The sequence below is a fragment of the Chelmon rostratus genome, chromosome 17 (genome assembly GCF_017976325.1).
Source record: "Chelmon rostratus isolate fCheRos1 chromosome 17, fCheRos1.pri, whole genome shotgun sequence".
In the NCBI taxonomy this organism is placed as follows: domain Eukaryota; kingdom Metazoa; phylum Chordata; class Actinopteri; order Chaetodontiformes; family Chaetodontidae; genus Chelmon; species Chelmon rostratus.
In genome coordinates this window covers 18,360,096-18,383,332 of record NC_055674.1, presented here as the reverse complement: position 1 = coordinate 18,383,332, position 23,237 = coordinate 18,360,096, and the positions used below count along the sequence as shown (strand labels likewise).

At 45.6% G+C, this 23,237-nt stretch overlaps 2 protein-coding genes across 3 annotated transcripts; both read right to left on the bottom strand.

Moving 5' to 3' along the window:
* Positions 1-785: 785 nt before the first annotated feature.
* On the bottom strand, positions 786-13,183 carry LOC121620334 (envoplakin-like). Its single transcript, XM_041956349.1, has 22 exons — positions 13,045-13,183; positions 10,274-10,373; positions 9,691-9,845; positions 9,373-9,496; positions 9,156-9,287; positions 9,038-9,079; positions 8,728-8,889; positions 8,307-8,411; positions 8,093-8,188; positions 7,875-7,985; positions 7,215-7,349; positions 6,955-7,109; positions 6,777-6,874; positions 6,490-6,662; positions 6,163-6,341; positions 5,916-6,054; positions 5,606-5,799; positions 5,342-5,492; positions 5,120-5,203; positions 4,883-5,011; positions 4,702-4,794; positions 786-4,568 (listed from the first exon to the last, which is right to left on the bottom strand). The coding sequence occupies exons 1-22, from the start codon at positions 13,083-13,085 to the stop codon at positions 1,077-1,079; spliced, it is 6,090 nt and encodes a 2,029-aa protein (XP_041812283.1). The 5' UTR covers positions 13,086-13,183; the 3' UTR covers positions 786-1,076.
* Positions 13,184-17,065: 3,882 nt separating this feature from the next.
* Positions 17,066-22,673, bottom strand: ddx5 (DEAD (Asp-Glu-Ala-Asp) box helicase 5). 2 transcript variants are annotated; one of them, XM_041956765.1, is made up of 13 exons: positions 22,534-22,673; positions 21,646-21,811; positions 21,422-21,518; positions 21,205-21,338; positions 20,988-21,053; positions 20,668-20,809; positions 20,421-20,581; positions 20,134-20,306; positions 19,907-20,017; positions 19,738-19,799; positions 19,570-19,629; positions 18,011-18,232; positions 17,066-17,803 (listed from the first exon to the last, which is right to left on the bottom strand). In XM_041956765.1, exons 1-13 carry the CDS (start codon positions 22,584-22,586, stop codon positions 17,394-17,396), a joined length of 1,857 nt encoding a protein of 618 aa, XP_041812699.1. In that variant the 5' UTR covers positions 22,587-22,673; the 3' UTR covers positions 17,066-17,393. The 2 variants fall into 2 exon arrangements, with proteins under 2 accessions (XP_041812699.1, XP_041812700.1); XM_041956766.1 differs by having other exon boundaries at positions 17,633-17,803; positions 17,998-18,232.
* Between the last annotated feature and the right edge of the window lie 564 nt (positions 22,674-23,237).

The window sequence follows — 23,237 nt, the reverse complement described above, 5'->3', positions numbered from 1 at the left end:
TAGTGGACTCTACATAAGACCGGTGGGTCCCGGTCTCAACACGTGCCTCAACCGTGTAGACCCGTGAGCTTGACCTTGTTAACCTTAACACACTACATGCTTGTATGTGAGTCATATTTAATCTGTATCCTTAATCCATCATTTCCGAGCATATGACTTGTCGAGGTTTACGAGCACTGTATGTTAAGTAGAGTGGATGATTCACTGTGTTGTGGAGCAAGTTATTTCTGGAAATGGGATAACATGTGTCATAAATTGCATATTCACCATATTAATATTAATAGCAAAAGTCTACAGCCATGCTAGCAGCCCTGTGAGTCTGTACTTAGGCACAGCAGTTTCAGCTAAATGCTAACATCAGCATGAGAACATGCTGAATTTCAGTTACAAGTCAAATTTTTGGTTAATTTTAGGTGCAATGTGGAGCATCGGCTACATTTTAATTTAGCGTAGTAGCACGGTTACATTTGTTAGTTATCACTAAAGACAAACTACAGCAGAGGCTGATGGCAGCGTCATGAGTTTTGCTGGTGTTGGAGGTGTGTGGAAAAATAAATCTGAACGCGATGATGGCACTGGATCAGAGTTATTCTAAATCATTCAGTGGGGGACAATGTGTGTGTGCACCAAATTTTAATCTAGCAAATAATTGTTGAGATATGTCGTCCAAAACCACAAATGTCAAACTCAGGGCTGGCACTACAATGACTCTTCTGCTGGGCTGCCAAGTTTACTCTTATGAATCATCTCTTAATATTTTAAATAACCGGACAGAAAAACAAATGTCAGGCTTATAGAGTTTAATTAGCACTTACTGAATGAAGGATTTAACATGAGAGTGCTGAAAAAACAGTTTACCATAAAAAAAACATTACCTGATTTTTACAGCAGACCCCAAAATAGCACTGAAACAACCAGATCCACATGTACAGTTTCACCAAAATAAGCTTTTTTTTCCAGTGTTTTCCAAACGTTTATGAACATATCACTTGTTATCTTTACATGTATCCCTTAGCACCCACCCTCAGCAGCAATGACTGCAGCAAATATAACACGGTACATCTTAAACTTCACATCTAGACTTTGCTGTGGGAGGAGTTGAACCGATAGTTTGAGTATGACGGGGCATTGGAGGCGTCGGTGGAGGCAACAGGAAGCAGAAGGAGCCCCGTGCTGATGTCTCTCTGACACCGATCCATCGCCTGCTTGTATGATATCTTCTCTTTGGTGATGGGGTCCACCAGCTCTTTTGTGAAGGAAGCCTCGTCTTGCAGCTTATCAGCAGTTGTGCTGTCAATCAGATTGGCGGCGAGAGCTTCTTGGACAGTGAGGCGGCCTGCTCTAGAGGGATCCACCAGCCCACCGGTCAGGTACTGTGCCTCCATGTACCTCCTGGCATTTTCATGGGGCATGTACCCTTTCTTTGCTGCCTGTGCCACCGCGAGCCGCTCTTTGGTCAGTGGATCCTCGACTCCAGTGAAGGCCTTCTGGGCATTCAGAAGCTTGTACATGTGATTTGTTTCGATCAAACCGTGCTCAGCTGCCTTGTGGACAGAGAGTTTGTCCTTTTTGGCAAGATCGACGATTCCGCCGGAGGCTGCTTGTGCCTCCAGCAGCTTGAGAGCTGTGTCAATGTCAATGAGTTTGCGGGTGAGGGCACTTCTCACAGACATGCGGCTCTCAGTGGTGGTGTCAAAAATGCCAGAGATGGGGAAATACTCATCACCAACTGAAGCATTGAGGTTGTTCAAACTGCCACTTTGTTGAGTGTTGAGGTTGGTGTAGGAGGACCTGAGGGAGGGTTGCACGGAGTTCAAAGGAGAGATTGGGGTGCTTTTGGTGGGTGATCTTGGGGTTGTTACTGGAGGAACGGGGGGCTTTTTGGTTTCCCCTACCACAAGCAGGGCAAACTCAGAAATGTGCAGTTTCCCGTCCTTGTAGCGCATCAGGTCATATTCGGTCAAGCGACCATCACTCAGAGCATCCTTGACGGAGTACTGCTTCCCACTTTTGCGATCCTGCAGTATTGTTGTATCTCCGTCCGGACCGGTCGAAGTGATTTCCTCCCAGTCGCACTCCAACTCCGACAGGTGAATGTAGTGGTTGCGATCAATTAGCCCCTGCAAGTAGGCGTCATATGGGGACATGTCTCTCCCGGTTTCTGGATCCATGATGGTGATCTTCGTGGAAAGATTTGTCTCTCTGGTGTGAGTTTCTGAGTGGTCTTCTTTTTTAATGTTGTTCTGCAGCTCCATGATGACTGTGTCTTTCTGGTGTATTTTGTCTTTTTCGTTGAGTATGTCTTTCTCCAGTCGTTGCACTTCAGAGGATGTTTTAAGACTCCTCTGCCGGGCCATCTGGCTTCTCTCACTCATCAGCCTGGACTGTTGCTGGAAGGTTATAGTGATGCTCTGTCTCTGAGACTCCAGCGTTTTGAGCTGTCTGAGGAGATCCTCCTTCTCTCTCTGCAGAGCGTCTCTGTCAGCGATGAGAGAGGCCTCCTCCTGAGAAGTCACAGACTTGGACGTCTGCAGATGGTTGATTTTGATGTTGATGTTCTGAACGTTGTCCTCCTGGTCACGCCTGATGTTTCTCTCCTGTGTCACTAGCTCTCTCAGATGTTCCCTTTCAGCCTCCACTGCTGGGTCTTTCTCTACACGAACAACTTCCCTGTACACAACCTTCTCAGCTGACTTCTCCTTTTGAAGAATTTCCAACTTGAGCTTCAGGTTGCGTACTTCTCTCTCTAGACGATTGATATTAGTGCCCTCAGTTTCCAAGTCGACACGTATACCATCAGTAAGTGTTTCCAGCTTTGGGTCCCTCTCCACTTTCAGGACCTCTTCGATGATTATCTTTTCCTCAACGGGTAGTGGAGCATTTTCAAGTTCAAGAATGCGAGATTTGATCTGCCTGAGCTCCGACTCTACTTGAATCCTCTTCTGACGATCGTCCACCTGAGCCAGGGTGCTCTCTTTATCTTGAACGAGCGCTCTGAGCTGTCTGACCTCTAAATCAAGCTTTCTACGGCCTTTCATTTCATCATCCAGGCTCTTGTTCAGCTTCTCATGCTCCAGGATCTGCTTGGGGTCCTTCTGAAGACGCACCACTTCCTGCACTAAAATCTTCTCCTCGGGTTTCTGCCTCTCAAGGACAATGTACTGGTTCTGGAGATCAAAGAGACACTCCTCCACACCGCGGCGCTGGTTAACCTCTTCTCTTACGTTCCTCCGAAGTCTGTCAGCCTCCTTCTCAAGTAGAGGATCGTTCTCATATTTGATGAGCTCTTTATTGACTAACTTGGTCTCCACCTTGGATTTTTCAGCTTTCAGCTCATCTCTTTCTTTGCGCAGGTGGGTCAGCAGCTCTAAGGTGCTGTCACAGTTCACTTGCAGACGGGAAACTTGGTTGTTTAGCCTTTGCAATTCCCTGATGACCTCTGGGCTCTTCTCTTCCTTTATCACCTCCTGGGTCACCTCCTTGTACTCCACTTTGGGTTTCTGAGCACGCAGTGTCGTCAGAGTCGCTATCACTGTGTTGATCTCTTTCTCCAAGTCGGTGCGGTTGCGGCTCAATTCCTGCAGCTCTTTCCTCAGACGCAGCAGCTCGACTTCTGTCTCAGGGTCAACTCTGTAGATCTCGTTGATGAGCTCCTTGACCTCGACTTTCGGCCTGAGCTTCTCCACTTCACCATAGCGCAGCTGAAGGGTGCTCAGGTCCTTCTTCAAGACAGTGTTCTCATCTTTCTCCTCGTTCAAGGCGATTCGAAGTTTCTTTGACTCTTCACGCGTTTCAGGATCTTGCTGCACTTGCTTCACCACCTTGGTGACTGTCTTAGGTTGGATAGTGGGAATGACCCTCTCTAGGGTGTTTATCTGGCTCCTTGTATTAAAAATGGCATCATTTAGTGACTTGCAGTGGGATTCCTCCGCCGCAATGTCACCCTGGAACATGAAAACCGCCTTCAGCATCTCTGGATCCTTTTCGAGCCTCACCACTTCTTTCTGAACTACCTTCTCCCTGATTTTGGGTTTGAGCTGAGATAATGTTGTGAGTTCGGTTTTGACTTGAACTGCCTCAGTATCTCTCGTTTGGAGATCCAGTCGAATCCTGTGCATCTCCTCTCTAATCTTGGCGGCTTCTTTGTCAAGCTGCGGGTCTCTCTCATATTCAGTTAGTACCTTGGTCACCAGTTTAGGTTCGATTCTGGTCAGTTCTAAATCCAATTTGATAATCATCTCATTGAAAATTTCCATCTGTGAATGGGTTCTCGATCTCTTAAAAGCTTCATCCTGGATCAGATTTTTCAGGGACCGTAGTTCCGCCTCCAGCTTGGGGTCACGGTAGTATTGCACCACCTCCTTCTCCTCCAACCGCTCCACTCCTCTCCTGTTCTTCAGAGACAAAAACCTCCTACGGTATGTTTCCAGGTCTTTCTCAGCGTGTAAGCGCCTGTTAACCTCCTCACTTAATTCATTTTTCAGACTATCACTCTCCTCCAGGTCCCTCATCTGGCTCTGTTGCTGCAGCTGCTGACTGGCGGCTACCTGACTAACTTTCTCTTCATTCTGGACGTGAATAAAAGGACATAGAGAGAGAGGGTCACTTCAGAACAACTGCCAATAATAATTTTGTGGCAGGAATGATTAAACTATTAATCATCATTGTTGCAGATGTTACTTTGATTCCATAATATCGTACCCTGGCCATGATGTTCTTCACTGTTCCCAACTGGTTGAGTAGCTGGTCGTTCTCTGCAGACACCTCAGAGAAGAGGTTCAGCAGATTTTTCTCCTGTAGTGGAAGCAGAAGGCAAAATGAGTTTGGAAATTGCAGAAAAAAAGCAGAACAGTTGTCGTCAGGTTGTTTTCTATAACTGTACCTTTCTCTGTACAGCCTGAGCCATAGTTGAAGGTTGAAATTTCTTCAAGATTGGTTCATCGTCATCATCATCGTCGTCGTCGTCATCATTCAGTGTGCCACGGTAAGTGTTCGACTTAACCTCATACGCCTAAAGGCAAATGTATTTAAACATTGAAGCATTAACTACTTTGAAGTTTACTCTTAATCAACTGTATTGCAAATGGTAAACGAGAATAATCAGATTCTCTGAGCTCACGTTTAAGACGGTTTGCAGATCACAGGAAAGACCTTTGACGCGGTCTAAATCGTCTGATTTCTTCTTGATATCCTCCATCACTCTCTAAAAAAGACATGCAACCCAAAAACCACAGCTGATAAGACAAAGCAGTGTTACATCCTCGTTGAAACAGTCTTGAATTAGTTTGTATACAGAAGGTGGAGACAGGTTGATGTATGTAAAGAGATTCCTTCCACTCACCTTTTGAGAGTTCTCCTTGGCTGCTATCTGCGCTGCGTCATCAGTGGGCTTGATTGCATTGTTGGGCAAATTGACCAAGAAGAAATCCAGTGAATGAACGGCATTCTGGAAATCTTGATTCTTACTGGTTGCTTCCTGTATGAGAGCAGACCTGCAGCAAAACATAAAAAAACACTCTTCATCACTCATGTCAGGATGCCAGAGAAGTTAAACAAAGCAGCCACATACAGTTACGACAATGGCTGAATCTCGGTTTTAACTCACCTTTCCTGGAGCTGATTATTGACGAACGTGTAACGGTTCTTCAGCTTTTTCACCTCATTCTCCTGGCGGCGGATGTCAGGACAGTATTCATTGAAACTCTGCTGCAGGGGGCTGCAGGCTTGCTCTGTCAGGTCCAAGTCTCTGCCTAATTTAGTCAACTCGTCCTTCTTTGAGGCGACATCCTTACGCATGGCCTGTTCGGCATTAGGAGGAAGAAGAGCGATGAAGGCGACAAGGTTTGGATTTCCTCATATGAGCATATTCTGAAATTGCTAAATACTTGAGTTTGTTGCATGATAAAGTACAACACCTGCAGCTGCGTGTTGCGACTCTGCAGTGCATTAGGCTGATCAAGAATGGCACCATCTTTAGCAAGCTTCTCCTCAAACCCAGAGACGATGCCGTCCACGTTCCGCATCTGCTTCTCTAGGAACATGGAGGCTGTGGCCCTGGTTAAGACGAGAGAAGCACAACAACAACAACACAGCTCTGAATATTTTATTCAGAAAATAGTGCCCAGCGTACACACTGCATTGAAATAAAAAAAAAAATCTTACTTTTTATTATAAAGATCAATAAGGGTGTTGATGTCATCGATCTTCTTGTTGGTAGCACTGAGTTTGGGGGGCAGGGTGGAGGTGGTGGGTCCCAGGGGTTTCTTGGCCAGAATCGGCTCCATCTGTCTCTGGACTGCAGACTTCTCAGACTCCAGTTTTCGTACAGTCTGAGCAGATTTCTGGAGGGCAACCCAGTCAAATCAGTGTTACTAATCACAGCAAGGCAGACATGCGCAAACATGCCGAGGACAACATTTGGAAGATAAATAAAGTAAAGAAACTGTAACCTAGGTTGTGTTATTAAAGCATAACGTGGCTCATGTTCACCTCCTGCTCCTGCAGCCTGTTCGCCTGGTCTTGCGTGGGGTTGCGGTTGTCTAGCGGCGCTCTGAGTCGACCCAGGATGTCTTTTTCGCACTGATCCAGGGCTCGGTTGATCCTGTCTATTTCACTGGCTAGCTCTGCAGCTTTGGGGTCCTCTGGAGCACTTTGTGCAGCCGCTGAGGAGGAGCAAACACAACACGTGTGCGATGAAATGTTGGATAAGCCCAGATTTTCCATCAAAGACATTTTCGTGGCCTGATAGCCAGGTAAAACAGCGTTTGCCTTCTCACCTGCCCTCTGAGGGCGAACCACCTCCACAGTGGGGTTCTTCAAGGAGGTGATGAGTGCAGATCTACGACTCTTCAGGTCCCTCAGCGCTCTGTCCAGACTGCACACACACAGACACACAGTGTTTCATTAGAGTCCATCACAGGCTCTGCTGTGATCACAGGAGTCTGTACTCTGTACCTGTTTACTTTCTCCAAGGCTTCAGCATCAGGCGGTGGGATCATGAAGCACGCCCCAGGGAGGGTGCTGGTCTCCCCACTGCTGTTCTGAAGCTCCCATTTCTTGTTATCAGAGTTGGACACGAGGTTTAGCGTCTCACCGCGTCTCACTGTTTCCTAAAACAGACGGAGATGATGATCAACTAATGGTGATAACAACCAGAATATTTCCCTTCATGTCTTTATATTAAAGCCCGTTAAAGACTGCTGATCACTTCCTACCCAGTCACACAGGGACAGGACAGTGGTGGGTTCGGTGGGCCGGATTCGCCGTAACTTCAGAGGCACGACGTTGCTGCTGAGCTCCCTGAGGGCAGCCAGGCGCTGCTCATTCCTCTTTACTGCTGGTTCCTCTCCCTGAAGGAATTATTGGATTAGAGGAGAAGCAAGAAACAAACGAGGATATGATCTTCTCCATACGTCTTCAGCTACCAGAGACTTGGTCCAAGAGGCAGGCTCGGGACGACTGAGCAAAGTAAAACCTGATGGCATTAAGAGATCAGGGCTGGTATGTATAAAGTTTGATTTTGATGATGACTGACGTGAAAAAGACCTTCTTGGAACCTGCTGTCACGTGATAATTCATAGGACAGCTTTAGCCTACAAGTTTGCATTTGATTTGAAGGTTGGGTCAGCTGTTTCACCACTTTTTCCTTATTTTTTTATTGATTTATCAGGGCTGCAAACAACACAAATAAAAATGGCATTTTCCATGCATCTTTACTGATTTCTGTTTCTCTGATGAACCTCCTCTGCTCTTCTTTTTGTTTTTGTTTTTGTTTGTTTGAGTTCCTGCATTTTGTTCTTATTAACTAATCACTGTTTAAATATTTAAATACATGAGATTATTTTCTGACATGACATTAGAAAACACAGTTGTACCTCCAGTGCCAGCAGGACCTCGGGGTTGCTCTTGTTGGCCTGAAACTTTGGGTCCAGGGTGGATCTGAGTCTCTCCAGGGACTCGGACAAAGTCTCTGCCTCCAGCTGAAACTGCATTGAACAAACAGTCGCTTCTTTAACAACGAGCTCCAGTGAATGGGTGGATTTAGTGGGAGACCACAGCTGGTCATAGTGTGGTGCGCTCGGAGGCCCTTTACCTTCTTGTACTCTTCAATGTTGTTCAGGTGTACTTCCTGTGCTAGACACAAGTTGAGGAAGGCCTCCCACTCACTCGTCACAGCATCTCTGTGTACCTGACAAAAACAGTTCAATTCAGTTCCATTCATTTGACCGTCATACCGCCATGTTGGGCACTGTGATGATTTATCACGGTTATCAGTTTCTAATGTCTGACGTGGCTGACAGACGTACTATTATTGCTGGGCTGCCGGGGTGTTTCGTTTCAACACGATCTCCTTCCTCCCGCAGCTTGTTGGTCTCCTTCTCATGTTGCAGCAGTCCATTATTTCTGAATTTCTGTATATGAACAGAAACAAAATGAGGTGCCATGCAAGAAACATGAAAATGTTTCCAGTATTCCAAACAGATTCTCCCGGCGGCCAAGCAGTTACTGTGTACTGTACTGGTTACACCAGTTGGGTTCCAAGCTGGTGCATCTGGCCCCTGCAGGATTATGCTTGAAGGCAAGCTGACTAACAAAAAATTTAATATTCTTCTTTCCAAAAAAATCTCTCCACCCAGCACCTCCCTCAGAGCACAACAAGACACAATGAGCCACGTCTGCCTTTTAACGCCGTCCCCATCGGGACGCATGCCGCAGCCGTCCCCTCACCTCATACTCCATGCGGATCCCTGAGGGGTCGACCATGCGGTCGCTCCAGTCTCTCTGCAGGATCCTCTCCTGCTGACCCGACAGGTAGACCAGCTCCTTGGTGCAGCTCTGCATGTAGTCGTACAGAGAGGCCAGGTGGCCGCGTCTCTGCTGGGAGCTCTCCTGCAGAACGCACAGCACAGCATGCCAGAAACACATGTTACATATATCAATCCCTCTGAACTTGACTGAACTCCAGACTGCACACACGAAAGCTTTTAGAGTCAACAAGTGCAAAGCAAAAAAACACACAAAAAAACACACAACTCACTAAAAGGTTATCATATTTCTTCTTGAGGGCGGCGTACTGCTCCTGTGAACAAACAGAAAGAAGATAAGTGGCTCATCCTGCATGCTGTCCTGCAGGGTGCGTGTGTAGATGTAGCTACCTGTGACGTGGTGGTGCTGGGCTGCAACTGGGCGCCGTAGGCCTCGATCGACTGGTGCACAATATTATGTGCTGCGATCTGCTTCTCTACATCAGCCAGGTTTGGGCCGTATGCACCTGCATTTAACTGTTTCTGCAAATCACAGCATTTAAACCGTGACACTTAGCCACCATGAATATGCTGAGCTACTAAAGACAGACTTAAAGCCGCAACTGACCAGTTTCTCATCAAATGTGGGACCCCAGTCGATCTTCTTTTTTGGCTCCAAATTTAGCATCTGGTTATACAGCTGCCTGTAGATGGCGCAGTTCTTTGCCCAGCGATCATGTAGATTTGTCACACTGAAAAAGAGAGACAGAGGTATTTCAGCCACAGGTAAGGAGACGGGGTGGAGAGCAATTAAAGGGAATGTGGAAATGGCACTTTCTCCGCCAGCATACCTTCACGGTATGTAACGCATCAAGTTATGGGTGTGTCTGTTGGCATGTGAGCCTGCGTTTGTGTGTTTGCCTGTGTCACTCCAGAATAAACTCACTCTCTCTCTATCTCATGAGCCTGCGGGTGCTGCAGCTTCTTGGACTTGTCCACGTCCATGAAGAGGAGCTTCAGCAGATTCTCAGACTCCGACAAGTTGTCTGAGTTCACCTTCTGGTGGATCAGGTCCCAGCCCTTGCCTTTACGATGAGTGTCCTGCACGGGAGCCAGAGGAGGGTGACAGAGTGTTTGTGACTGTGGAGTTTTTGAATGGATTCACGGCATCAAAAATGCTGCATAATGACCTCTGGTGGTTTCCCTTCCAAAGCTGTTTTAATACCACATTATTTACAAGGATGGACCAACTCCTTACAATGTATGTTAAATGAAAATAAAAAAGACTAAGCAAAAAACATAGGCCTCAAAACATAAGAAAAAACTTATGTTGTCACACCCTTCACTCTCACAGGGATGACTTCCTGCACTTCCACCACTATGGCAACATGTCATTAATAAAAAGAAACCTGTAAGCTCAACCCTTATCGCTGAGATTTTCATGATTCACAACTGATCAAGTCACAGCTTTCAGATATCAAATTAAGCCGATGTTAATGAGGTCAAGCCTTCAAGCCAGGTCTTCTTACCAAAGCCAGCTGCTCCTCTGATTGCAGGATCGTCTTCTCCATTTGGTCTGCGTTCTTCTGCATGCGAGAAATCACTATAGCCAGGTCATTGGCCTGACTCCTGCACAAAAACACAGGAGGGGGGCAGTCAGCACGACATGATCCTGTGCAGAAGCTCGACATGTTTGTGAAGACATCAGGAAAGGAGCAGAAAGTAAGCAAGTACTGTTGTTACTGAGATTGTGTTTGTTATTAAATCTGTATATTCCTTTTAAAACCTACTTTCATGGGAGCAGATTTTTTTATTGGACTTTCTTCTTTTGGAACACAAGGAGTTACAGAAAAGACGACAGTTCTGTTATTGTGCACTGAAGAGGACCTGATGATTTCATTGAAGCAGAAGGAAAAAAAGTAGCAGCAGCTAAATGCACATGAAATGCGCCAGAATTCCTCCTGTTATATTGTTGGGTTATTATGACTAACGCCGATCGAGGTGGAGACGCTAAGAACAGGTTCATATTCTGTGATCTCGATCCTCAGAGAAAGCAGTAACTGTAGTACCTGACAGTTGCACCAAAGCACAGTACTTGAGTAAAGGTGGTCACCTGTTGCTGGCTTTGAAATGTGTGTTCATGTTCAAAGAGCTGCTTTTGCACTTCAGCTTCCTGTTAGTGAAGAATTCTGAGATTAAAGTGTCACGACACTCACTCTCTGCACACCTGCTCGTGCTCTCTGGGTGTTTCCGCTGTCATTCCTCCTCTGCTCTGATATATAAACCAACTATTCATTCTGACACACCCAGATCAGGACCCGGGGGACACACTGCAGGAGGGAGGGGGGACAAGCTTGTCACACTGCTCCATTTACCTCTTCTGAAGTGAATGGTGTCATTAATCTCCAGCGGGGCTGTGACAGCAGTAGTCAGACATTATGGCTCGTAGTAGGCGGAGCACCGGAGGACAATGAGTTCCTGCACTGAAGAAATCTTTCTCTTTTTTTCACTCCCAATTGTGGAATGAGAAAATCTGAGGCACTTGTTTTCTGCTTGAGTATTTTCTTGTCATGCCACCTCATACTTCTACAAATCATTTTTACTACGTTTATCCGACAGCTTTAGTTATGCATTTCCCCACTGGGGACCAGTAAAAGTTTATCTTATCTTACAGGCTCCTCATCATGCTTCGTTGTACATTAAACTACCCGACAGCGTATACAAGCAGAGATGAAACAGTCAATCAATGAATAAGTCTAATGATTTTCATGGTTGTTTAAGTCATTTTTCATACAAAAACGTTTCATTGTTCCAGCTTCTCAAAATGTGAGGATTTGATGTTATTTTGATCATTTTTCACTAACTGTGACAGGCGTTTTTTACTGTTTCTGAACTTTTACAAACCAATCAACGAGCCGATTGATCAGTCAATCAAGACTGAAAACAGGAGCTCAATCAATAACTAATCAGAAATAATAATTATACAATATAATATGATTCAAATGTGCAGTAAAATGCTGTTTTTGCAGTCATGCATGTGTGATAATGATCTAATGTTATAAACATAATAGTATAACAGTCATTTTTTCTTACTTTTGATACATTTTCCTGATTATATGAGCAAACCTTTACCAAAGTAGCACGTTCATTGTTTTTACAGCACTTCCTCCTGCACTGATTGCTCCTTCACTCAAACAGGCTCTCATTTCTGCTGCAACATGTGGGTGACTTCATTCATCGCTGAGCGCTAAGCTACAAACACACAGTGCTGAGGCAGAGCCGTTCCTCGCCATATTCCTGATCTCTCAGCCCTGTGTGATATCAGAAGCAACGCGAATCATGGAGGCAGCCCATCAGACGCCCTCTGACTGACTCACTGGCTTCCAGTGCAAGCACGAGAGTCCCAGTGGCGACTCAGACCGACAGACACCGCAGCAGGAAGACTCTGCCCTGCCACTCCCCATCCCTTCCTTTCCTCTGTACAAAACAATCTCCGGCCTCAGGCTGCACGGCACGCCCCGCGAATGTTCAACGGCGTGCTTTCCCCCCTGGGTGACATGTTGTAGCGAGAGGAGAGCAACACCCTGCTTAGTCACTTTGAGCGGAGCGGACGAGAAGCTGCACAATGTGAAACCTCTGGGAGTCCAGGCCATGTTACGGCCATGTTACGGCCATGTGCAACCTCACAGAACATGACTGACGGCGGCAGGAGTCAAGTCACTCCTCTGCTCAACCGACCACATGTTGCACTACAGAGCGGCGTACTGCCTCAACTGGATTAGAGACAGCACACTGGCCTATTGAGCGGCACCAGCTGTCGATTAAGTGAGTCAGTGAACTTTGATGTCACACCCTCTGGACAGAGATGCAAGTGAAAATATTGAGGTTAAGGAAGGAAGTCCTGACAACAAGTTCAGGACTGAGAGACTGCAGGTTCAGGGAGGCCTCGTTCACTTTCTACAGGGACTCGTGCTCCTTTCGGTTTTGCAGCAATGAATGAAAGAAATAAGTGTATTCAGGCCGCAGAATACATGTTTACATTCCTTCTGTCATATGGCTCATGTCTCCTGTGGGACAGGATAAAACAACCCCCTCCTCTGCAAACACAAATGGAGTCATGGTACGAAAATGCCCGCATGTAGCATGAAGCAGCTGATTTCAGGTCAGCCCTTCAGGAGAAAAAAAAACAATCTGAGGCAGCAGAACAGAGGAGACAAGACAAGAGACAGTAACATAAGACACCAGACAACCCGTCACACACACACACACACACACTCACACACAAGGTGACAGAACTCACTTGGTGATCTTTACAGGACTGTATTCCTTTTTCTGCGACATCTTTGGGCCTGTTTCTGTAATCTCAATCCCACTGTGTTCCTTCCAACTCCTCACTCTCTCCTCTCTCCTCTCTCCTCTCTCTCCTTCTTGTCTCTACCTCTCAACCAACTGCCCCCCCCCCCCCACAGTTAAGAAGCGTCCACCTGTCTCAGCTCCTCCCAGAGCAGCAGGTGTGTCGTCAGTTAAAGCAGCGGAGGAGCAGACCGGGCGGACCTGTTCCACGATCCTGCCGCTTCACAGTAGATCCCAGGAGCTCATGAGTGTGGTTTTTTTTATTTTTTTATTTTAAGCATGATCAGGAAACAGGTGACGAAGCCTGAAATAGCCTCATTATGCTCTTCACAACACACTTTAAAATGCTCACTCTTTGCACGTAGAAATGAGCCTGCTCTGTTATCAGCTGTGTGCAGCACAGGAGACTCAGCAGGTCATCAGAAAGCGCTCACTGCTTCTGCACATATGATCTCGATGGAATGCAGCACGACCAGTCACTTGACAGCTGGACATCGTCGTCATTATCTCTCGCCCTAATTGTTCATTCAAGAAAATGTCTCATTTAGATTTTGTTACACCACCATTTGTTAATGTGGGCCGTGCAATAGCAGAGGGACCTACACTTTGTTCTTACCATTATGGGTTACGCTGAGGTTGTAAAAGCATCAGAACAGTGAAGTACAGTAGCTGTACAGGCTGTCACACTGGAACGATGACATACTTTAACAGCGTTAATCATATTAACACCACTGAGCTCTGGCAGAGGCAGACTGATGAGTCTGAACAATTTGTGGAATTGTTTCATTACTCTGCAAACTGAAGGATTGGTCAGCCGAGCAGGACCCCCAGGTCAAAAAGCAGCATGCCTCACTTAATTATGAATATGATGGAAGTTTAGAAAAGTCATTACAAGTACACTTTTACTTTTTGTGCTTCATTTAAAGTATGTTTGACACATGCTTCTGAACAGATGTCATGAAGTTTTACTGACATGTATTAAAAATGAATGGATCAGTTCTGCAATACTTTAATGAGTATTTCAGAGTTTTAAAGTCTCCTTTAGAGTCTCCTTTATTGTAAATAAATCATAATTGTACTTCAGTGTACTTTCAAAAAGTGTACTAAATTATAAATAGTGCACTTTAATCTCACTTCATTACAAGTATATTTAAGCATATTACCAAAACACTGGTTATATGACACAATTATACTGTAAGTGTGTATTGAAGCTCATGAATCCTGTGTTCATTGGTTTACTTCAGAACAGTTAAAGTTTGTAAATATACTCATGTATTAATCAAGTGGGACTAAGGGACTACTTGAGTACCACTTATATATATTTTTTTTTTTCACCTGGGCAGCCACAGCTGGTGTGTCTGATTAATTGGTGGAATTGTTTTACTTCTGAACCTGAAGGACTGGTCGGCCTCGCAGGACCCAGAGTGACGGAGCACGCTCGTTTCCTAGTATCAGTGGTTATCGGACACACACCCTGTGAAATTACCTGTAGGGCCGTATGAGGAGTCAAGGTCTAGGGTGAAAAATGCACACTACACCCACTGCAACAAAGGCTGATAACAAAGAGTATGTAGACCTGCAGTGCACGCTCAGTATTTCATTTGTGTTCGCACAAATATGCATCATGTGCAATTAAGTGTGTGTGTGTGTGGGGGGGGGATCAAAGAATGTGACAGCTTCACACTTCACACTTCAGTGGGAACAGCACTGTTCAGCATGCTGCTCAGTCTCATGCTTGCAGTGGGTGTGTCTGGCACACACCCAGAGCAGTTACTCTGCAGACCAACACCCACATACCTGCAGGGAGAGAGGGAGGGATCGGGGACGGGGAACAAAAAGGTGAAAAAAAAGAAAAAAGAGAGAGACACAGAGAGGAGTGAGTGACAGCCAAGGCACACATTGATGATTGAGTAGGGGTAGCAGTCCCACGGCCGTGAGCTTTGTCTCCAGAAGTACTTATAGAATCAATATTCAAAGCAAAACAACCCATCAAATAACAATACATCACAGTGAGCGATCGCCTGAATCTGCAGCTCAGCTCACCTTTCAGGAGCTTCATGGAAAGTTTCAGCTCATTGCTTTGGTTTTCTGGCCTGTAGCTTTACTTTGAGTAGTTGGACACAATAACATGAACACTTGTGCAGCATCTCTTACTAACAAATCAAGCCCAGAGTGACTCCAGCTGATTAAACACTACTCCGACACTGCATACGCTTCACAAAGGGGGTATTATTTGCAAGGTTTACATCATCTGGTGTGGGTGTTCATGTTATTGTGTCCACCCCTGGACTTAAACCAGGCACAGCCCACCTGTTTAAATTCCACATTGCGCAATCAGTCTGAGATAAGCACGGCTTGTCCACCTCTGATCAAATATAGTCAGTAAGTCATGAATAACCCGTGTCACCGCAGTCCCTTTGTTTCACACCGTGAAGGGTCAGACAAGCCTAACATGTTTTTTTTATGCAAATAATGCCATCGACAGCAGGGTGTGGCTGTCACATAACAGGACGGGGAAAAAAAAGCAATTCTCTGACTCATAACGAAGAACATTCAATAGTATTTACACAGCGAGTTCCACACATACTTCCAGGCCAAGGTTCTGTAAATATGTAGAAAGCGATTTAAATCAGCCGCGCCCACAGCACTCCTGCTCATCCAGAGAGCGCTAAGCTCTCGGCGCTGACCTGTGACCGGGTTTCATTCTTCGGTTATGTGCACGGCTGAGGTGGAGCAGAAGTTCTGCTGTGACACCTGTGGGCCCAGATCCTCTTAGGCTGTTATATCACAAAGACTGGACTCAAGGATCACACCTTCACATGAGTAGCACAGGCCCAGGGACCCCAGGGGTGTGAAGTTATTTACATGCAGCGTTATCTCAGAGCTCAGTCACAAGCAGGAATGTCTTCATCACTTTTCTTTATGCTGGTCTTGATAGGAGTCCTTTAATATTGAGTGTCTGCCAATATTTATAGGACGTCATACATCACATAGGAAAGTAACTGAAATATTTGAGAGCAGAATACATTTGCTTTGAAAATATAACCTGTATCACTGCTTTTCTATATTTTGTACCCAGCCTGGGCAAAGCAGCTGTGAGATAAATCAGGAGTGCTCACAAGGTAACTAACAGGTTTAACATTTCTGTCACACAAATGTTAATTCTTCCTTTCTATGTCTATCAAAGATACACGTGAACTTTGGAAGGAGTTTCTCAACGTGGTCAGTCAGTAAAACACATTAAGCAAAAAGCTGTAGTAAAATACTACTAATACTAGTAACATGCAGGAACAAATTACTGATCAGGTGTAGATTTCAATGAGCAACGTCGTCTCTGTTCATGCTCAGTATGACAGTCTGCTCATATCAGTGTATCCCTCCATCACCTCACACCACAAACTTAAAAGCTGCGGTGCTCTACCAACAGGTGGAGACATTGTTCCATCCATCTTCCAATCTCCAAAGTCCGTGAAACCATTTTTTTTTTTAAAACCACAGCTCAGAGGTGGAAATTAGAATGAGGTGATTTGAATTTTGGCCAATTGGGACAATGTCAAAACTTATTTAGAGAGCTATAATGTGTCATCAGGGTAATTGGTGTGGCCCAGACGCCACCCTTGGCAGCATGTGACAAGCACAAGACTGACAGGGAGAACAGGATTGTCCCGGCTGGAGGACAGTAGTGATGTGAAAGACAGATTCATCTCTATTTTTGCTACATTTGTTTTGGCAACATATAGACGCAAGCGGCAGCTGCCCACTGCTGATTTCAGTACTGTCATGTGATTTACTGTACGTGCTGGTTCAAGAGGTCCTCATACTGAAGACTGAACAGATGCCTGAACTAGTTAATTTGTGAAACCTGACACCTGCTGGCCAGGAAGGGTAGCACAAGTGCTCATTTCCTCACAGTAAATAGTAACCTTAAACAATGCTCTAAGTCAGAAAAACAGAAAAAAATGTGCAAATGTTTTTTACCTTTTATTTGAAAGATCATGCAGTGCATTTCCAAGGCAGGAGCTTTACATCACTTTCATTGGTACACATGAAAAACCGATACACTTGTAATTACCTAGTACAAAACATTAACTAAACATGACCGAGGAATGTAACAAATCATACCGTAAAGGGGGGAAAAAACAAGTGCAACACCACTATCGCTGCACTGCAGATCTTAACACTTGAACGAGGTTAGGTTGTTTGTAACCCTGTTGTGTAAATACAAAAATTATGGATTAAGTGAAGAACTTAAAAGACAAAAAGCAATAAATTACTTCTTTCAAGTATATGGTGTGTTTACTGAGTGAACTGAGGAGGCATGGGGTACGGCACCAGCGGCGGGGGGTGCTGCTGCGGAGCCTGTGCCTGGGGGAAAGGGAATGGGGGGTGAGCCGCGCCAGTCTGTGCTCCACCCTTATTGGGCGCAAACTGCGGGGTCTGGAAGTTGTTCTGGCCTCCGAAGGCTCCTGTTTGGTTGCTAAAGGTGGACTGTCCGTTACCGTTGAAGCTGGCTCCGCTGAAGCCATTGCCGCTGTTATTGCCCCCATAGCCTCCATTCTGTGAATTTGTGCCAAAACCTTTATTTGGTCCATTGTCATAGCCTCTACCATTATCCCTGTCTCTAAAACCTCCAAAATCACGCCTTCCAGAGTATCTATCCCGGCGGTCATCTCTATAGTCGCCACCTCTGCCTCCCCTTGAACGACCTGGAAAGGAAAACAAACTTAAGAAGAGAGGCATGGCTATGTGCTTATAGTTTTTCAAAGTTTGGCCAAGAACTGGTTTTGAGACACCAATAAGCTCATTATGTAAAACCCATCCACTTCTCAGAGCAAAAAAAAAAAAGGAGAGCAGCAGAGAAAAGGTGGCTGCAGTTCACAGCACAGTTTCTGTATCTCACCAATTAGATTTACCTCCTCTGTCTTCCGCCATTTGGAGGAGCTTGGGGTTGATAGCCTGGTTGGCCTCGCGGAGCACAGAGATGAGGTCACTGGCCTGCCTCATGTTGTTTGGAGTGAAGAAGGTATAAGCTGTGCCTGTCTTTTGGCTACGAGCTGTTCTGCCAATGCGGTGGATATAGTCCTCAGAGTTGTTGGGGTAGTCAAAGTTGATGACAAATTTCACGTCTTCAACATCTGTAAGATTGTGTTGCGGTGTGGCATAAAGGAGAAGGAGGACAGCACACAAAGACGTGCGCCAGCGCCACCACAACAACCAGATCAAAAACAAAAGTTAGTACTGTCATGAGGTAGGGATGGCTAGTAATCCACAAGGCTGCAAAAGACCGGCATTAGACAGACCTACAGGTGAACATTTACTCCTCGGGGAGACTACGGTGGGAAAAGAGAAACGATGCACACTCCATTGGCTTCCAATCCAGTGGGATAAAATAAAAACCATCCCCCGTTGAACCACTGCCAAACCACCCTCAGAAAGAATGGATCAGAAGTCTTACCATTTGCTGGAGTATGCATTCACTAGTCCATTCCCATTGCAGCATACTCCCCACATACTGTCAAGTGACCCACAGGTGTCCCCACACAGTAGGGCTGCTATACACACTACTGCCTCCTGGGGTTCTTGAACTAGCACTTAACCAAGGTCCCTTGTCACGCACTCACGAGATGCTCGCTATAAAACTTGCACCGCAGTGTCCCTTGCCCAAGAAACTGTAGAGCTGAACCAATTTGCAGGATGCCTACAAACAGTACATCCCCACTCTCGGCATGGCAAGATTTTTCCAGACCCAGTGTTCACTTCATTATAATGTCTCTCGTTGGCAGGTCTCGACATGACTTTGAAACGCAGGCGAGGGAGGAGTGTGAGCTTGGATTTTGTCCAAGTGTGTCCAACTAGCATGTCCCACTGTCACCAAAAGCGCCAGTAGCCATGTCTTTACAGAGGTGAGGGTATGATCGATCTGACAGACTGCTCTTCCGACAGAAGTTTAGGAAACTGCAACATTAACGCCACCCATGCTTTACAACGAGTCTAAACAAAAAGGAACCCCTAAATGACTCAAATGGCTTGCAATGCAGTGCCCAAACATACATGCAAGACAATAGGAGACAGTGTAGCTGGGCTTTGAGCTGGGACAGTTACAGAGCCTGGGTGTGTGAAGCAGTCCAAACCATTGCCAGAGAACAGACGAGCATATGGGGGAGGAACTGTGGCCAGCCCTCAACTCGCCCCCCCTTTTTAGGCAGGCCAGCACGTTATGCTGCACTTGGGCCTGGTCACCTCTGTATATCTGCACGACTGGGAGACCCGTGCCTCGCCAGTCAGGACACCTCCAAGAATCCTCCTTCCCCCTCTGGAGACCTGGGCTTGTCATGCCAAGGCCCTGCCACACAGACTGCTCCTTCAGGCCAGGGGAGAAACTCAGAAAGAAGCAGAAGAGTTAAAGAAAGCAAATACACTTTCTTTTTTGAAATCCATTAAGAGTACATAACAGATCAGGGAGGATACTGACCTAGACCCCTGGAGGCAACATCTGTAGCAATGAGAATCGGAGCCTTTCCATATTTGAACTCTAAAAAAGGAATTTAAAAAAGAAATTAAGACATGATAAAACTGTTTCCTCTAAGCTCCACAGCTCTGAATAACCAGTGAGGTAAATGTACTAGTGATGTAAGCTTACCATTGAGAACCCAGTCTCTTTCCTGCTGGCTCTTATCTCCATGGATTCCCATCGCTGGCCATCTAACGGGATCGAAGGGTTCAATGTTAATTTACATAAGTAATTCATGACTAAGATCAGCACAACAGAATCAGTCTCACTGTGAATCAGTCTCAGTTTCAACTCTTACCCATCCCTTCTCATCCTCCTGGTGAGGTCATCACAGCGCCTCTTTGTTTCTACAAAGATGATGGTCTTGTTTTCTTTCTCACTCATGATTTCCTCAAGCAGACGGATGAGTCTAAAAAAACAAGATTGCAGAATTTTAAATTTTACTGAAAGACTATCATCACCTGTCACCTGAATGAAAACATCGACTTTAACACTTGCTGTTCCAGCCACAGACACATTACTCACTTGTTTTCCTTCTCTCCATCATTGCAGACATCCACTATCTGCAGGATGTTGTGGTTGGCACTGAGCTGCAGAGCTCCAACGTTGATCTGGACGTATTCCTTCAGGAAGTCCTCTGCCAGCTGGCGAACCTCTTTGGGCCAAGTGGCACTCCACATCAGAGTCTGGCGGTCAGGCTGAAGAAACAGCACAACAATCAGCGAGACATTCCCTTAAAGTGATATACAACTATCGAGAAGCCTATCCTTCAGCAGACGCGCTAATAGCATTCAAATAGATCAAAAACGTACTCTGATCTGGTCGACAATTTTCCGAATCTGAGGCTCAAAGCCCATGTCCAGCATTCTGTCGGCCTCATCCAGCACAAGATAAGTGCACCTGCGGAGGTTCGTCTTTCCCGCCTCAAGGAAGTCGATGAGCCTTCCCGGAGTGGCGATGCAGATCTCCACACCTTTAATGGAAGAAGGCATGTGAGAACTACACTCTTGAAATTACATTTAAGCATTTGTACCAAAGAAAAAATAAATAAAACAATACCTCTTTCCAGGTCTCGGATCTGGGGTCCCTTGGGTGCTCCTCCGTAGATACAGGTAGACTTGAGGCGAGAAGCTCTGCCATATTCTGCAGCCACCTGTTGCACCTGCTGTGCCAGCTCACGGGTGGGGGCGAGCACCAGGCACTGGCAAAGGCAGGAAATTACAGCTTTTCAGTACAAATCAGACTGCTTCAGATGTTATTCAGTTCTCACTGTTGTGCTAACATTTCTGACCACATAACAGACCACTCATTGCAGAGCATCATATGGGTGGCATTTTAAGCTACTTTCACTTTATCTGGCTTGCATTATGACTACTTACAATTGGACCATCCCCACGTTCCAGGAAAGGCTGGTGGTTGATGTGCACGATTGCAGGCAACAAATACTGCAGCGCAAACACATGCAACAGTCAGTTTCATGAGCAATACTGATTATATAATAACACCCTTGCTGATCTGGCGTGTCAGCACAGATAAATGAAGTATTTGTCGAACATCTCAACCAATGTTGCGTGTCAGAGAGAACAAGTAACTTACAGAAAGCGTTTTGCCAGAACCAGTCTGTGCAATGCCGACCATATCCTTGCCACTCAGAGCCAGAGGCCAGCCCTGCGCCTGGATGGGTGTTGGTTCAGTCCAGTTCTGTTTGTTGATCACATCCATCACGTAAGCTGGAGGAGAAAATGGGATATCAATCAACTGAAATACAAAAATTCCCAATGACACGATTTTTCACAAACATTGTTGAACTTACAAGGGAAGCTGGCTTCGTGGAACTTTGTAATGGGGTTTGGGCAGTCTCTTCCTTTAGATGTAATGGTTTTGGACCTTCTGTATTGTTCAACTTCTTGCTACAAGATAAAAATGAATGAAGCAAAGTCAGTGGTCATGACCGATTGCATAAGTGCAACACGTGCAGGAGAGGGAACATTTCTAGTAGTGTTGCATAACACGTCCATGGCCACGCGGACTACATACCAGAGACCTGCGGGCAACGTCGGGATGCTGTTGATAGAAGTTTTTCTCAAACTTTGGGAGCTCATCCAGGTTCCACTGTTTCTTCCTTAGCCGATCGCCGGGATTGCCGAACTTTCCTCCACCTCCACCACGGTTGCCACCAAAGCGAGGAGGACCTCCGCCATAGCTGAAATTAAAATCACCCGTTAAGTCGTAGTTTACAAAGTCAGGCTCAGTAGCGTCATCTACGGCAGCGACAACAATAGTTTAACACGAACAAAAGGCACATCTCGACTGCGTCATTCTTAGAAATTAAATAGCTGCCATATACTTTCCAGCCAGCAGAGGAACAATGGAAAACAGCCGGCATTTTGTATCCGCATTCATGCTGCCACATGGCGAAAAGCCGACTAGCCAGCTGTACTAGCAACACGAACGTTACTTCGTGCCGGAGCCATACACATGTTAGCCACAGAGCGTACACCGTGTACAAATAAACTTTATCGTGAAAAAAGTGTATTGAACAAAGCGACCGAGCGATATTCACATTCAGTTTTGTGTGAAGAGTTTCCTTTGAGGGTGAAAGATGACGCCGAGTTAGCTACCGTTAAGCTAACGAGCCGCTGTTCCGGGGCACGAGGCCAAACTAGGCCTTGAGCCAAAGACAACGACAGCGGGCTCTGCTCACCGGCCTGGGCCTCGAGTGGATCAATACAGCCGGCTAACTGCCTGATTTTCATATCCTCACATTCTCACTCGAAAACAAAAAGGTACCTTAGGAAGATTCCCGATAAAAACGAAACAATATTTGTCGGATCGGCTAATTTTGCTCGGTTCTGTCTTGTCAGCCATTTCTTTGAATCACACTTGAGCCAAACTCGTTTAAACCACAAGAGAAAATGTACTTACCCTCTATCTCTATCCCTGTCTCTGCCGCGGTCTCTGTCGGAATATCCAGGCATCTTGTAAACAATGGGTATAAATAAAAAAAGATAAATATGCTACACTGTGACTTGACCGCCGCCTAAAAGCTCAGACCGGCAGTGGTGCTGAAATGCCGGCAAAAGAAAAATGAGGCCCGGTTTATATGGCAAGAGGAAGTCCCGCTTCCGTTGTATTCATCCGCTACACGGTGTTCAACTTCAGTTTGCACCGACAGACAACAGACACGTTGTATAACAGCAAAACGGCAATAAATTCACTATTACTCTTACTTTAAACACTACACCTGGATCCCCCAACCTGCCTCTGAATATGCTTCATAAGCGAAGTTAGAGCAGACAGAAGTACGTAAATATGGTTTTAAAAAACACGTAAACATTGTTAAGTAAAAAAAAAACAATACCAATATTTTTGTATATTTGACACTTTAAAGATGCCAGCCAATAACTCTGTTTTCCTGTGTTTCCTTTTCATACATTGTATTTAATGACTATAACAGTTGGCGGATGGATATGTACGAGACAGAAACTGGTGATCCGGCTCTGACTGTGCTTCCGATGTCTTACGGTAAGTGACGTCATCAGGACCAACCCAAACATGAGACTTTTTTTCTTTTTTGTATTTTTCAATTAAACCCGATTGACCCTTGTGATGAGTTTTCACTTAACTTT

Excerpts from the sequence above, each read along its gene's own strand:
- LOC121620334 (XM_041956349.1), bottom strand. The coding sequence starts at position 13,085 with ATGTCGCAGAAAAAGGAATACAGTCCTGTAAAGATCACCAA. Across the intron at positions 9,846-10,273 it reads CAGAGGAGCAGCTGGCTTTG|GACACTCATCGTAAAGGCAA; the intron begins GTAAGAAGACCT and ends GCTCCCGTGCAG. Across the intron at positions 8,890-9,037 it reads AGAAATATGATAACCTTTTA|GAGAGCTCCCAGCAGAGACG; the intron begins GTGAGTTGTGTG and ends TGCGTTCTGCAG.
- ddx5 (XM_041956765.1), bottom strand. The coding sequence starts at position 22,586 with ATGCCTGGATATTCCGACAGAGACCGCGGCAGAGACAGGGATAGAGAT. Across the intron at positions 20,018-20,133 it reads GATGGAGAGAAGGAAAACAA|ACTCATCCGTCTGCTTGAGG; the intron begins GTGAGTAATGTG and ends TTGTTTTTTTAG. Across the intron at positions 18,233-19,569 it reads TGTTGCCTCCAGGGGTCTAG|ATGTTGAAGACGTGAAATTT; the intron begins GTCAGTATCCTC and ends ACAATCTTACAG.